The sequence below is a fragment of the Aythya ferina genome (genome assembly GCF_964211825.1).
Source record: "Aythya ferina genome assembly, chromosome: 6".
Classification (NCBI taxonomy): domain Eukaryota; kingdom Metazoa; phylum Chordata; class Aves; order Anseriformes; family Anatidae; genus Aythya; species Aythya ferina.
This window is the reverse complement of record NC_140303.1, coordinates 40,292,154-40,306,603: the sequence shown is the minus strand read 5'-3', so window position 1 is coordinate 40,306,603 and position 14,450 is coordinate 40,292,154. Positions and strand designations below refer to the sequence as shown.

The window sequence follows — 14,450 nt, the reverse complement described above, 5'->3', positions numbered from 1 at the left end:
AATTCCTGGAGGGTCACTCACCCCCTCGGAGTAAGAGCTGGCTGACTCAGATTTACGCCACCTTCCTGGGAAAAGTATTTTATTCAGCAGGTGGAAGCCTGGAAGGGGGAGCAGAGGACAGGCAGGACGTGGCACTGACATCCCACTGCAGCCCTGCACGAGGGCACCGGGGCTGCCCCAGCACCAGGAACACGCTGCCCTCCTGCTGAACAGCCACACGGGCAAAAAGCAGGGCTGGCAGGCAGCGTGCATACCTCCAGGCAGCTGGTTTGCTTTACGGAGGAGCTGGGCTCTTTACAAAGTTCCTTGAATAATTTACAACCTTTGTCAAAAATCCTGGAGAAACGAGAGGTTCCACCAGCTCTGAAGTGGCTGGGGTTATTCTGAACAAATACGTGGGGGAAATCTGGCGTTTGCCTTGGTGATTTTGCTGGATTTGCTGCTCAGGAATGTTTCTGTAGGCTTTAGTTCTGTTTACTCAGCATGGAAAGGTAAAGCATCTTGAAGGGTAAAAAAGCATCCTGAAGGGTAAAAAAGCATCCTGAAGGGTAAAGCACACCTGAAACACAGCGACAAGGGCAGCACGTGGTTCTCACCTGGTGTTGTTCTCCTCCTGGAGGTGACGGACCCGCTGTTACCCATCCCTCCTGCCCACCCCGCTCCGTCCCCGCGCGCTGCAGTCACCACCAAGTGACACACGCAGCCTGACAGAATGGGTTCAGAGCTCCGGCACAGCAGCCCAACAAATTCAGGCGATTATTTTACAGGGAAATTCGGCACACACAAAACCATACACACGTGCATCCGCTCTCGAAGCCTTGCAGGTTCCCAGGCGCTGAACTGATTTCAGGAATGCTGAGCGCCCACTGGGCTGCCCTCGTGGCTCCGACGCCCAACAGAAACAAACCACCCAGCTCTACACAAATATTCCCCTGCGATACCTGGGCAGAACAGCTTGGAAATGCCGTTTATGAGGCAGCCTGACAGATGTTGTACCGTGCAGCAGTTGTCTGCTCCGTGAATTGAACCCGTCACAAACAGCTATTTTTAAACATGACTTATTCGGTTGTTTCTTCGGGGAAAAGGTATCACTGCTCGAAGCGTTTAAATGAGATCCCGAGGAAGGAGCCCAGAGGCAGGGATCTGTCAGACAGAAGGCAACACAACAGGGCTCTCCAATTTCTGAAATTTCAGTAAACTCCTTTTCCCGAATGCTGCTCCTAAAGCTAATTTAGTGCCTCTCAGCTTCCACCCCATGGCTTTCAGATCCCATAAAAACAAGGCAAACTTCGCCCGATGCAGGAGTAGGGCATCTCAATTGAAACCCATCCCCATAGAGTTATGCTAAATTTGGGAACCACACCAAGGACGCCGGTGCCCCGCCAGCCCCATCCAAATGGCAGGACCCAAAGAGCACCTTGCAGACCCCCCCTGCAACAAGGCCACGTCCCTTTCCATGATCTGCAGCCCCTAAGCTGTACACATTACCAAACAATGCACGCTGCATCTGATAGAGGATTAGGAAAAAGAATGGAAAACAGCTGGGAACCGTTACAGGCTCTCACCCCCTGCTCACGAATTCCTCAGCAATAGACACCGCGCTGCTCCCTCGCCCCACGTGGAAAACGATGCTCGGCCCAAATCCCTGGTGAAGGAGGGGAATTAGAAGAGGTGCCGAGCAGCAGAGCCCTGTGAGCGGGGACTTTCCAGGCTGGTCTCATGTCCCCAGAGGCAGAGCAGAGCAGAAAGCAGCCCCGTGCCCTCGCTCCGTGCCCCCAGCCCCTCCAACCACCCCTCTGTCCCATGGGAGCGGGCACAGCGAGCTCTGTGAAACCGACCAGCTCTCGGTGGGGGTAAGAGGATATTTCCTGCTAACCTCCCCGCAGATATGTAATCCGGCAGTCACATTATGTCAATCACAGCTCATTAGGCAACGATTTGCCCTGCCAGCTCCGTCCCGGCCGCTTCCTCCCAACCACGTGTCGTTTGCAAACACGCAGCCCCGCTAGGGGTTCAGAGGAGACCACCCTGCTGCCGGAGCTGCTGCTGCTGCAATGGGGAGCCTGGCTCCTGCCCCGGTGCCTCCCAGCACAACACATCACCCAGCGTGTCTACGGACACGTAGGGCACTCATACATGCTGAACAACGGCTTCCCAGTCGATAAATTAGGGTTGGAGACCAGCATTTGGGATTTACGCGCATGTCCCTCATGTGTCTGTAGGAGAAAGATGGGAGAAAACAAATCCGAGGCAGCTGAAGAGGAAGGTGGAGCACGGTGAGGGACTGACCCAGCCCACCCTCAGCAATGCCCATGGCACTGTCACTGCTGAAGGAACACGTCAGCACCGTTAGATTTGAGAGCTTCGCTGACAAACAGTGACCCGGAGCGCTTCTCCCATCGCCTCCTGCAATTTAGGCGCCTCAAACCTCAAAGAGTGAGGCTAACCAAGGAGGCAATAAGATGACTGCGTGTGATTGAAGCAGCCAAACTGCTACAGCAGCGACCTGCCACAAAACGACGGCTGCTAACGACCCAGCAGGCACCAGGCAGCGCACACGTGTACCATCCCCAGGCACCCTGCTGCTCGTCCACCCGCCGCACAGACCACAGAGCTACTGGAGAAGATGAGGGCAGCATGTTCCAAGTGGAAAAAATAAGGCAGCAGTCAACGTTACAGCACTTATGGTAAAAATGTGACCATCCTGCACGCTCTCCATGGACATGCACGTGGCTCAGAGGGCAGCACCACGAGCGTGGCAAAGCAGGGACCTTCCCCTCACGGCCCCAGGGTTTATGCACAAACAGGGACAGCCAGCTCAGCGTGACGGTCGTGTACCTGCAGGCAGCTTCATCGGCGTCAAAAGTGGTCTTGGAAACCTCATTAGCAGTAATAAAATCAGCACTGCCAGCAAAGCCCTTCAGGATCCCATCGGTGCACGAGGAATGGTTGTGCCAGGCTAAATTCTTAAACCAGAGTGCCGAGAAGGTGAGCTCCAGTCCCGGGAAGTTCAGCATCTCTTTCTTCATACTCATCTCCTGACTAATCCCCTCTCCCTACAGAAATCTCTGGTTTTCCCCAGTCTGCCATTCCTTTCTCATTAATCTCGGCTATTTCACGGCCTGCCCACTGCTGGGGTTTAACCAGCGCCACAGCCATCTCCCCCTCCGCGCTGCAGAGAAAACAAAATAATAACAGCCTTGGAGTTTATCCTTCCACAAACCGGTCAGATATTTCCTGGAAGCTGCAGCAAACCCCAGCCATCCCTCGCTGGTTTCGAGAGCAGGCTAAAGGCAGTTCTCAGCTTGCCGTGCCAGCAGCGGCCCTCCAGCCCCATCTTGCAGCTCCTCCTGCCAGGAGCCGAGCCGGGACCCGACAGAGCGATCCCACAGCGTTTGCAGTGCCATCACTGCCTCCAGCACAGCAGTGACCGCTCCTCCGAGCCCGAACTTGAGCCCACCTCCTGCAAACAGATGCCACCCGCTCCTTGCGAGTGCTTCAAGAAACCACAAGCTCGGTGCTGCTGCCTCCTGTATTCCTGCTCCGTGTGTCTCTCCGGCACTCTGCTGCTTCTCCCTCGCACCGTCCCGGTCGTCAGGTCCCCAATTTTTCCTCCTGCTGGCTGTGGATGAGGGTTAAGCCGGGCTCCCCGGGGCAGGACGCGCTGAAGCAGGGCTCGGGGGCTGCAGGCGCGGGGCGAGGGCAGGCGTTTTCCAGTAAACCTCGTCATCGCTCAGCACTTGGCTCGTCGGCGGGGGGTTCCCGGCTGAATAGGCTGATTCTTCCCTCAGACACCATAATCTAATTGGGTCTGAGCAGGACGAAACCCATGCACATAGCGGGGAGCGCCCACCCCGAGCAGCGGCACCGGGGGGGCTGCGTGTCCCCGTGCCCATCTCAGGACCCTCTGGGGCAGCTTTTGCGGGGCGTGACGGGCTCGGGGGGTGCCACACACACACATTTACACCCCTTGTGCTGCCCAGCTCCTGCTTTCAAACCAAACGCGAGTTAAACCCCGGGTGCAGGGCCGTGGAGCTGGGTGCAGGGCGCCCTTTGTGCTCCCCAGGTGCAGCCTTAACCCGGGGGAACCCAAACCACAGCCCAAACCCTCCATGTGGCTCACCACAACCCCAGGGGGGGGCTCCGGCACCCCCCCCTCGCTCCCCTCCCAGCCTCCCTGCCTCCCCCCTTCCCTTCCTTTCCCTTCTTTCCCCTTCCCCTTCTCTCCCTCCCCGCCCCCGGCCGGCCGCGGGCAGACAATGGGGCTCACCAGCACGACGGCGAAGCGCTCCTCCAGCTCTCCGGGCTCGGGCATGGGCAGCTTGAGGGGCGCGCTGTGCGCCCGCAGCTCCGGCTGCTGCGCGTCCACGCTCCCCGCGTTGCCCATGGCGGCGGCGGCCCCGCCGGCCCCTCCGCGCTGCCTCCGCGCTCCGCCGCCGCCGCCGCCGAGCCAGGCGGGCTGGGCGCCCCGCGGTCGCCCTCTAGCACCGCCGGCGGAACGCCATGGCTCGCCGCCCTCGTCCTCGCCCTCCCCCCGGGGCGGGCTCGCTCCTGCTCGGGCTCCGGCTCCTCCGGCCCCGGCTCCCCCGCATGCCGCCCCGCACACAGCCCCGCTCCCCGCTCCGCTCCGCCCCCGGCCCGCGGCGCGCTGGGACTCGTAGTCCCGCCGAGACCCCCTCAGCCCGCCCCGCCGCCCCCGGCGTCCATCTTACCTCACAAGGGCGGGCTCGCGGGGGTCGCCTCACACGGACGTGGGTTGGGGTGTCCTGACAGGAGTTGGGGTGTCCTGACAGGAATTGGGGCGCCCAGACATGGTTTGGGGTGTCCTGACAGGAGTTGGGGTGTCCTGACAGGAATTGGGGTGTCCTGACAGGAGTTGGGGTTCCCTGACAGGAATTGGGGTGTCCTGACAGGAGTTGGGGTGTCCTGACAGGAGTTGGGGCACTCAGACATGGTTTGGGGTGCCCAGCCGTGGTTTGGGGTGCCCTGACAGGAGTTGGGGTTCCCTGACAGGAATTGGGGTGTCCTGACAGGAGTTGGGGTGTCCTGACAGGAATTGGGGCACCCAGACATGGTTTGGGGTGCCCTGACAGGGGTTGGGGTGCCCAGACAGGAGTTGGGGTTCCCTGACAGGAGTTGGGGCACCCAGCCGTGGTTTGGGGCGCCCAACCGTGGTTTGAGGTGCCGTGACGAGAGTTGGGGTGCCCTGACAGGAGTTGAGGCACCCAGACATGTTTTGGGGCACACAGAAATGGTTTGGGGTGCCCTGACAGGGGTTGAGGTTCCCTGACAGGAGTTGGGGCACTCAGACATGGTTTGGGGCACCCAGACATGGTTTGAGGTGCCCAGAAATGGTTTGGGGCACCCAGAAGTGTTTTGGGGTGCTCTGACAGGGGTTGGGGCACCCAGACGTGGTTTGAGGTGCCTAGACATGGTTTGGGGCACCCAGCCATGGTTTGGGGTGCCCTGACAGGACTTGGGGTGCCTAGACATGGTTTGGGGCACCCAGATGTGGTTTGGGGTGCCCAGAAATGGTTTGGGGTGTCCTGACAGGAGTTGGGGTGCCCTGACAGGAGCTGGGGTAAAGATGCCACCTGAGCCACGTTTGCTCAGAGCCACACGAGCTGTGTAAGCAATTTGCAGGGAGTCCTCCTGGGGCGGCCTTGCTTTCCAGCCCCGCAGACCGGGTTTGGTTTTTTTCAAGATGGGGTGTGAATAAAGCCCAGAGCTCAAGGTGGCACTGCCTAAACAAACCCATAAACACCTCAGTGTTGCCTCAGCGTCACCCCACAGATCGCCCTTGTCCCCTGTGCATCAAAGCCATGCTCTCGCCAGATGTTGTTGTCTGACTTTTTTACCATTTCCTGTCAACTCTGGACCAAAAAGATCACAACGGTCAAGCCCAGACCCTGTTAATGCTTGGAGCTTGCTCTCCGTGCACCCCGTGGCATTACAAGTGCCCGCCAAGCGGCGAGGAGCCTGCCATGGGTTAGGAGAACTCTGCATCTTGGCCAAGACAGCATTGACCCGTTTGGTGACCCCGCTGCATCGCACTGATGCTGTTTTATCCTCCACCTGAGGCCTGATTCCTTCCCTGCCACCCACCTGGCAATCCACATCCCTGTTTTATATTAGTGTGCGATTGCCCTTCCAAAAAGGAATGAATTTCACCGAGCCTCACCGTCACGAGGGCACGCTCGCTGCCTCCTGGCCCATTCTCGCTTTAGCATTGCAGAGGGGTTTGCATCTGCACCCCTTTGGTGCACGGTGCCGTGCCAGCTCTCAATTACGAATAAAATTGCAAACATCGTTAAAGGCTCTCAGCCATTACGTGCATAGTTCTGCATTTCTGCTGCCAGCTAGTTGAGGAAAGGCAGTGAATCTCCTCAATCAAATTACGCAGGGATTCACCAGCGCTCTCACCTGGCAGGCAGCCGTAAACATACCGGTGCGCTCCGCAAAGGGGTTTGGCCAGATCCATCAATTTCTGCTGGGACATGGGATATTTTTGGCTTTGCCTGGTAGCAGTTGGTAACTATCCACGCAGAGATTCATCTGGGGGGAAAGAAAAGCAAGAAAACGTGCATGAATATTCAGCAAGAGGAGAGTGCGGCATGATTGGAAACGTTCTTGTCCAACAGACAAGAATTTCTTAAAACTGCTAACACCCTAAAATGCTTACAATATCCTTCATAAACTATTTTTTTTTTTAAATCTGTAGGCTGTCCTTTATTTAATTAAGCTTCTCAAGAGCCCTGTGAGATAAGGGAGCATCAGAGTACCGCAGAGGAGGGCTGGGGGTCAGGGTGCAGGGTGATGCCTGCAGCCACGGGTGCTGGGTTTGCCCAGCCGCGGACCTGCCCGTGCTGCAGAGCGCTCCCAGCTGCAAAGCAGGACCACGAGAACTTAGTTTTTGGAATTAGGGGAAATCATCTCAGCATTATTTAATCCCTCTGGATGAGGGAAGGCATTCGGGGGACCGGGAGCTGCTGCTAGCCATGCATACCTGGGGAAGGTGAGGGTAACGGCAGGTCCGACTGGATTCCTTGGCTGACGCGGAGGCAAGGAGCCAGGGGCTGTCCTGCAGCCAGCTCAACTCCCACTCACGCTACAAGGCACACTCGGTTCAAAACCAGACCGGCGAAGTTTTTAATGAAAATCACCATCCATGCGCACGGCGACTGCTCACCGTGAACGCAGCGTGCACAAAGGGAAGGAGCCCTTTTAAGAGAACAAAATGAGTTTTGAACAATTTGCTGCAGTCCGTCGCTGGGGTGCCAACATTTGCAAGCATTAAAATCAGCGCGGCGGCGTTGCTGAATAAAAAGCTCTTTAGCTGGCTCACGCTTAAACTAAAGAAATTACTCTGGGATAAAAATTAATTAACAAGACCTCAGTTTTGCAATTATTTATTTAAACCAGCTACACCATTTCTCGTTTCCAGAGCTCATCCCAGGCGGCCGAGCTGTTCAGGCAGGGTGATGGCAGCAGGGTGTCCCTGGCCGAGCTGGGGTTAATGGCCACACCAGCTCCGAGCCGTAATCACATGTGGAATTTCACTGGGGAATGGGACAAATACTTCCCAGCCTTTACTGAATCCATCCTATAGCTCTGTCACCAAGACCTCTGTGTCAAGACAAAGCTGCAAGTTTGGGTTCAAGCCTTTCTTAAATTCCTCTGAACCACTGGCCTAGGATCATTTTATGAATCCTCGTTTTCCCCAGTGCTCAGCGTTTCCTGATAGATCCCGAGCTGACATTTCTGTGCAGTCCCAGACAATTTGATTTAGCGCTTTTGAAGCTGGAGGGTCAGCGTCAGGCTTTAATAAATGGCCGGGTACGAGCTGAGCAGTGGCAGAGGTGGTGTTCATTCGTAATAAAGATGTGCTGCGAGCGTAAACCCCATCGTGAGCTGAGCCTGCACATAAGAAGAGATTATTGATGGCAGCACAGGAACAGCTGACCTTGCCTGGGAGACTACAGAGGACTTCTTCTATAATAAATGGGAAAAAAAAAAAAAAAAAGGATTCTGAGAATAGCCTTTTCAAGGAAAATCATCTTCTGCAGTGATACCCTGATGATAGGAGATCAGGGACTTGAGCGATAGCCTTTATCCGTGTGCACATCAGCTGTTGAAGAGGAGGAGGTTTCACTGGGGCTGCCGTGTTTCGCCCGGCACCACGTATCTGCTCATCTCCCTCACTGCCTGGTAGCCTTGTATTTATAGAGATTTCCTCCTGCTACCCGCAGCCTGCCTTATCTAGCCCCAGCAGCCTGCAGAAATAAGGTGTAAAATAATGGGCCGGCCCGTTGGGCTGAGCAGCATCGCAGGCTCTCTCTGCAGGGCGCATGTTTTGTTCGAAAATCAATTAATCACGAATCTGCAAGCCACCTGGAACCCAAAAAGGCCGCAGTCACTCTGAAGGGCCAGGAATTGGGTTATTGGCTTTGACTCTGATTTCCTCCTCGCAGCTACGCCCTGCTGTAGCGGTGCTGACGGCCTTGGACTTGGGGAGATGAGAGGCAGTCCCGACGGCAGCGAGCTCCAGACACTGCATCCCCACATCCATGGGCACGGGGACCTGCAGCCGCTCAGCCCAAGAGGATTTTGCATCTCTCTTCTTATCCTTTATTTATTTCTTAGAAACATTTGGGCTCGCTCACCGAGGCCAGGCTGCGTGCACGGCAGAGCCGGCGGGGACGCGGCGCTGAGAGCTCTCTCTAGAGCCCGCAGAGTGCAACTCTCAGCAGGAATCTGAGCGCGTGCGTTCGCAGAGGAGCCGCAGTCATGGCAAACACCCCGACTGCTGCCTCTGCCGCTTTATTGAGCCCAATTTCTGCAGGTGAGGCAGCGCTGGTTCGGCACAGCCACGACTGCACACTGAGAACAAAGCTGCCGGGCGCTGCCGGCCGTGGGGATGCAGCCCGGGGTATTTTTGGGAAGCTCTCATCCTCCTGCTTCCCAAGGCAGCCAGTCTGAGCCGCCGGCCCACGGGCTGGGGAAAAATGTGGTTCTGGGAAGCAGCGTGAGCATTTGGTCCGTGGGATGGAGCGCGGAGAGCGTCTGCTGCGAGACGTGTCCCCGGGAGGTGTCCTGCCAAACGCGGGGTGCTCGCTCATCTGCCACCAGGATCCTGAGAAATGAAGGCAATTTATGGCTGAATTTTTCCACACATGGGGTACAGATTTGCAGGGTGTGCTCTCCCAGCCCCCCGCTGGCACACCACCTGCACACCCTGCCTCCCCAGCCCCTCCTGCACCCACCGGGGGCTTCAGCATCACCCCAATGGGTTCAGAGCTCCCCGCACGCCCCCAGCCCTGGGCAGGGGTCCCCAAACAGCCCCAGGAGCCCCGTGTGCGGCCCGCTGCCGTCCCACTCACAGCAAATGTCCCACGAGCGGTGTCCCGTGGCGCGGCTGGGAGCCCGCCGGTGATTTACGGGCAGGAAGGCAGGCAGACAAAACCCAACTTCTGAGTTCCCAGAAAGGCAAAGAATTGCAAAGGCTCGGGAAAATGAGATAATGGAGCAGCAAAGAATGGGAGGGGATGAGTCAATAGTCAGCAGAGCTCGTATCTGGGCGTACAGCAGCACTTTCTGAACACGGGAGCTGGAGGCAAGGCGAGATGTGTGTCTGTGCGCCCGCCTGGAGCCTTCAGCCCACAGGACCCGTGGCTATCGAAGAAGCCCCAGAGCCATCATCAAACGGGGACGTTTCCCGACCTCGGCGGGTTGTTTGTATTAATTCCAAACATTCTCCTTCTCCCCTGCTCTGCCCAGAACGCCTGCCAGCGTGCGGGTCCCGGCACCGAGCTCCGGCGGCTCCGTGGCCTCGGTGGCGGTGGGACAATGGCAGCCTTGTGCCGGGCCGGCAGCGAGCTCGGTGCGCGGCCACCCCGCACAAGTTCCCATTGTTTTGCCCCCGGAGCCTCCTGACAAAAGAACTCCCGAGGACGGTTGGGCAAGAGGAATAAAATTAATCGCATTTTTTCAGCCGATGGGAGCCGTTTAGCGGCCTGGAAATGAGTTGCAGAAGTCAGGAGAAAAATACAGATTTCGGCTTGCAGGGCTGATGAATAACATTTGTCTCCCAGCGAGCAGGGGATGGGGAGAGCTTGTGAGCGCTGGGCTTGCTCGGTGTCTGCAGCACCTTGCCCAGGTCTTCTCCAAAACACTGCGCTGAGCTCCAGCAGCCTCGGTGGTGGAGCCCTGCTGGCTGCTGGCTGAGCGCTTGCCTTGCAAATCGCCCCGGCAGTCGCTCAGGAGGGCTCCGAGCAGTGCCCTGGCACCAACTGCAGCAGCGTTATCAGAAAGCCATCTATCAGGGCACCTCTCCGTGCCCCAGCGCTGTGCCGGTGCTGCCGACTCAGCTCCGCTTTGTTTTGCTAGCGGGAACAGAGGAGCTGCAGAGCGTGGCCGGGTGGGTGAGGACCTCGGCCTCGATGCCAAGCGGGCGCCTGGGATGAATGCAGGGAGCACAGCGCATTGTCTGCGGGCTGAAATGCCAGCTCTGTGCCACGTGGGGCTGCCGGCTCAGCGGGATAACCCCTTCGGTGCTGCGCCGGGGGAAGAGGGGAAGGAAGGAAGGAAGGAAGAGGGGAAGGCAGGCAGGACCTCTCTGTTCCTCAACACAGTTCCCAACGCGTCCCCTAATGCAGAGGAGCCGCGGGTTCCTCGCGGTGTGGGTGTGATTAATGAGCTGCATCACGGGACACTTTGATCCGTCTCCTGTTTGCGAGGGATCGTCAAAAACAAGACGGGCTGCTGCCCTCGCTGCTTCTGTAATTTTGTTAATCGTGGAGAGCAGGGAGGCTTCTGCACACTCAGCACTTGCATGCATTAGAAAACATATTTGCAAAACACAACACCACTCGCTTTCATATTCCGAAGCCAGAGAGCACATCCTAGTTGGCAGAAAGCTCAAAGGAGCTTTATGAAGACCCAAAAAACCTCGCAGGAATTTAATTAAGCCCGAATGCTGCTAACGCTCACACGTAGCTGCTTGTGCGGTGTCATCTCCTGGTGAAGCTGCCTCCCTGCTCGTGGCTCTGGGTTTCCCTACAAGCACTCGCCGTGCCCAGTGCCCACGCTGCCGATGTCCCCACTGCCACCCGCAGCTGGCACGGGGTCCCAAACGCCACCCAAACACCCAGCGCTGGGGCACTGCCGGGCCTTCACCTCACCTTTGGCCCCAGCCGCGCAGTTTTTGGGGTTTGAGCATCTTTGGAGGCGATTTAACATTCCAGCCAGCCCTGCCCAGCTCCCCCAGGGCCCGGCCCCGAGCACGCCCCAGCCCCGGCTGTGCCTGGAGCCGGCCCCGAGAAATTGGGGTGAGCCCCGGCAGCCGGCCGTGCCCGGGGAAGGGCAGGGAGAACGTTTATGGAACGGGAGGAAATGAGGGGAAACTTTAGGCTGGATTTAAAAATTAAAGTTTTTTAATTAGCGAATTCTTTAGCGAGGAAGAATTTACATTGGCTTGTACACGATGCCTCATTGCTTCAGGGATTTAAAACCAGACTGCTCTCCGCTCCAAAAAAGTGCTATAAGCAACAGCTCTTTGCTTATAATGAACTGGAAATACTGGCACGGCTCCATCCCCTTCAAATATTTTCCCTTGTATCTTCAGAGGTTAAAATAAATTATCCTGAGACGTACCAGATGTAGGAGGCGGTCGGTGACATTGCTCCGGCTCCCCGAGCCCGGCTCGCCTCCCTCGGCAGCACACGGGGGGCTCCGGTGGTCGTGGGGTGCCCCCGGGCTGCGGGACCCGCTGGGACCCGCGCCCTCCTGGAGCCTCCTCCACAATGGAAAAAAAAAAAGCCAATTCCCTCTCCTCCAGCATCAGAGAACCTGCAGCTTGGGGTAAATCCTGGAAAATGCACAGCTGGAATGAGCAACCTGTGCTGCTCGCTGCATGGGGGCTCATTTTGTCGGGCTCGCTCATTCGTCCCAGTCCCTGTCTTGTGAACTCCCGAGTCTCTCTCTGACACGGGGTTCTTTTGGTTTATTTTTTTTGCTGAGGAAGGGGGACGAGACTGGCAGCACCCGCCGGCTGCGTTGTGTGCTGTGCCATCAGCTGATGGCCGAGCACACATTCAGCGTGTGACCGCGTCCGCCTGACACAGCGGCTGCAGGGCCGGCTGCTGTTTCCTCTCCTGTTCCGCATCCGTCCAGGCGGGTGCAGGAGCTCGGGAATAATTAAAAATGTTCATTTGTGTGCTGGAAAGCACCGAGCAGCCCCAGCAGGGTTCCTCGGGGTGAAACCCTCTGGGATTTGTGCGATGTGAAGGGGTGCAGCTCGAGGAGCCCCAGCACGCCGAACGCAAGCCCTTTGGCCTTTGGGGCTCGTCAGGGGAGGCAGCTGAAAGGCAAACAGCGCCGTGAAACAGCAGGTACAAGGAAATACAACTTCTCCTTGGAAAAAAATAATCTATTTCCGTTAATAGCAGCTCGATTCCAAGTGTACTGCAATAACCACGCATGAAAAAGCGCCTAAGTGCCTGCATGAGGCAACTTGAATGCTTAAGCTGCGTAACAAAAGCCAAAAAAAAGTTTAACAGTAATGGATCAAAGTCTTTAAGCAGGGAGGGCACGTTGCATCTAAGTGGCATCAGGCTGCGCATAAAGGAGAAGTCACTCGTAAAAGCGCTCAGGCTTTCCCAGGCTTGTTTCAAGCAGAGGCTCCTCGCATGCAAGGGCACGAGGGACACGAGGTCTGCTCAGCTGCTGAGCAGAAAGCAGTAGGAATGCAGAAGGCGAGCACTCGAGAGCGTGCTGCTCTCCAGCCTCCCTCGGCACAAGCCTCACCTACCAGGAGAATCAGAAGGGCTGAGGGGGAGAGAGTCTTCATGTGGACATCTTGAAATGCTTTAGCAGACTTATTTTCAGCATTTCTCTGCTTAATCGGTTTCTCTGTCTGCGCGACTCCTACACAGAGCACCAAGGGAGAGAGAGCATTAGAAAAAGCAAAAAATATTTCAGTAAACCACAAAAACTGGCAAGTCAACCAGGGGGCAGCTGGGGAAATACAGAGAGCCCAGTCAGCTACAAAACAAAGCCCAAAGTCTTAGCAAGTCACTTCTGGGCTTTTAGGCAGCAGGAGAAAGCTCCCTAAGTGCTCCCCAAGTTCGTTAAAAGCAAACATTTTGGACAATATTAATTGTCCTTCAACACGTGTGTTATAAAAGCCAAGGCTTGAAATTAAATATTATGACAGCGCGCTGTTATAAAAGTGACGGGGGAAGCTGGGAGCAGGCCCCTTTGATGTGTGCCAGGGCAGCACCGAGCGAGGAGAAGCCGAGCCGTGGCTGATAGCAGGGCTGCAGGTGGGCACGGCCTGCTCGCTGCTGCCAGCTTTGGTCTGGAGAAACGGGTTCAGAAGTGACTTTTTTAGAGTTGTTTTTCTGCCCTCCTCTCTAGGGCTCCCTAGGAGTTCTTCTTCACTAACAGCTTGTTCCTGCAGGACTCAAATAATTGGCAGAGCCCCATTTTTTTTCTTTTCTCCTCCCATGTCTTGTTATCACTTCGGATTTAATTATTTACCGAGGAACTTAGGTTGATTAGGAGCCACCGGGAAACGTCCCGTGGCTTTGGTTGTGCCGTCACCTGGAGCAGGAGCTCCGCAGGCGCTTCTGTTCCGTGCACGGCTGCTGGAAGCCGAGGGGCTGGGCACTGGGGGTCCTTCCCCTGAAATCCTTCCCCTCTGGAAGCCGGGCAGCCCTCAGGTGCAGCGTCCCGCTGACAGAGACAACACTGCGCTGCTTCAAGGCCGATTTTCTGACTGAAACCCCGAGTTTCGGTCCAGTCAACGACCTGCAGGCGGAGGGGGAGGCGCTGCCCGGTGCTGCCCGGCCTCGCCTCAGCGAGCTGCCGGCGCCCTCTGCAGCTTGCGGGCTGCCTGGCACGGCTCGGCACGGCTCGGTTAATGCTCGGCTACGGCTCGGTTAAGGCTCGGCTGGGCTCTGCCAGCCCCGGGGCACCGTGTGTGTGCAGCCCGCAGTGCCTGCAGCAGGCGCCGTTGGCACCCAGCGCGCTGAGGTGCAGGCGCCGCCTCCCTTCCTGAAGGAATATCGGCATGTTCTTCCAGTGAAACTCACTTTCTGGTGTATAACCTTTAATTATTCCCTCACAGTTCCTTTACATTCCGATAGATAGCCTTAACTTTACCTCACGATCCCGTCGGGGGGGGTGCGCCCCTCACGGAGCACAACACCGGGGGAGCTCTGAGGGACCTGAAGGACCTCAGAGACCGCCCGCCCGGACCACCCCAGACCCCATAGAGCACCTTGAGCCCCTCAGCTTTGTGCTTTGGGGTTTTATAAAGCTTTGGGCTTTTATCCTACAGCCGAGGAGTTAAATTAGGGCCCAGTATCCCTGCCCGGGGGGGGGGCAGCCAACATGGCGGCGGGGCAGCGCCCCCGCCCGGCCCCACACCGCCACAAGATGGCGCCCGC

At 57.1% G+C, this 14,450-nt stretch overlaps 1 protein-coding gene and 1 long non-coding RNA gene across 10 annotated transcripts in view; both read right to left on the bottom strand.

Moving 5' to 3' along the window:
* The window catches only part of FMNL2 (formin like 2), a 104,444-nt gene extending 99,919 nt beyond the window's left edge, over window positions 1-4,525 (bottom strand). For 5 of the 8 annotated variants that reach the window (XM_084523906.1, XM_084523904.1, XM_084523908.1 and 2 more), the window contains exon 1: window positions 4,271-4,524. In XM_084523906.1, coding sequence (XP_084380032.1) covers window positions 4,271-4,387 — 117 coding nt within the window. In that variant the 5' untranslated portion in view covers window positions 4,388-4,524. Of the gene's footprint in view, window positions 1-941; window positions 1,144-4,270 lie in introns of all 8 variants that reach the window. The other 3 variants (XM_084523909.1, XM_084523902.1, XM_084523907.1) reach the window with 3 other exon arrangements.
* A 7,884-nt stretch (window positions 4,526-12,409) lies between these two features.
* Window positions 12,410-14,152, bottom strand: LOC311439235. 2 transcript variants are annotated; one of them, XR_014694611.1, is made up of 2 exons: window positions 13,540-14,152; window positions 12,410-12,924 (listed from the first exon to the last, which is right to left on the bottom strand). It is a non-coding gene; the product is annotated as an uncharacterized lncRNA (long non-coding RNA). The 2 variants fall into 2 exon arrangements; XR_014694612.1 differs by having other exon boundaries at window positions 13,603-14,152.
* Between the last annotated feature and the right edge of the window lie 298 nt (window positions 14,153-14,450).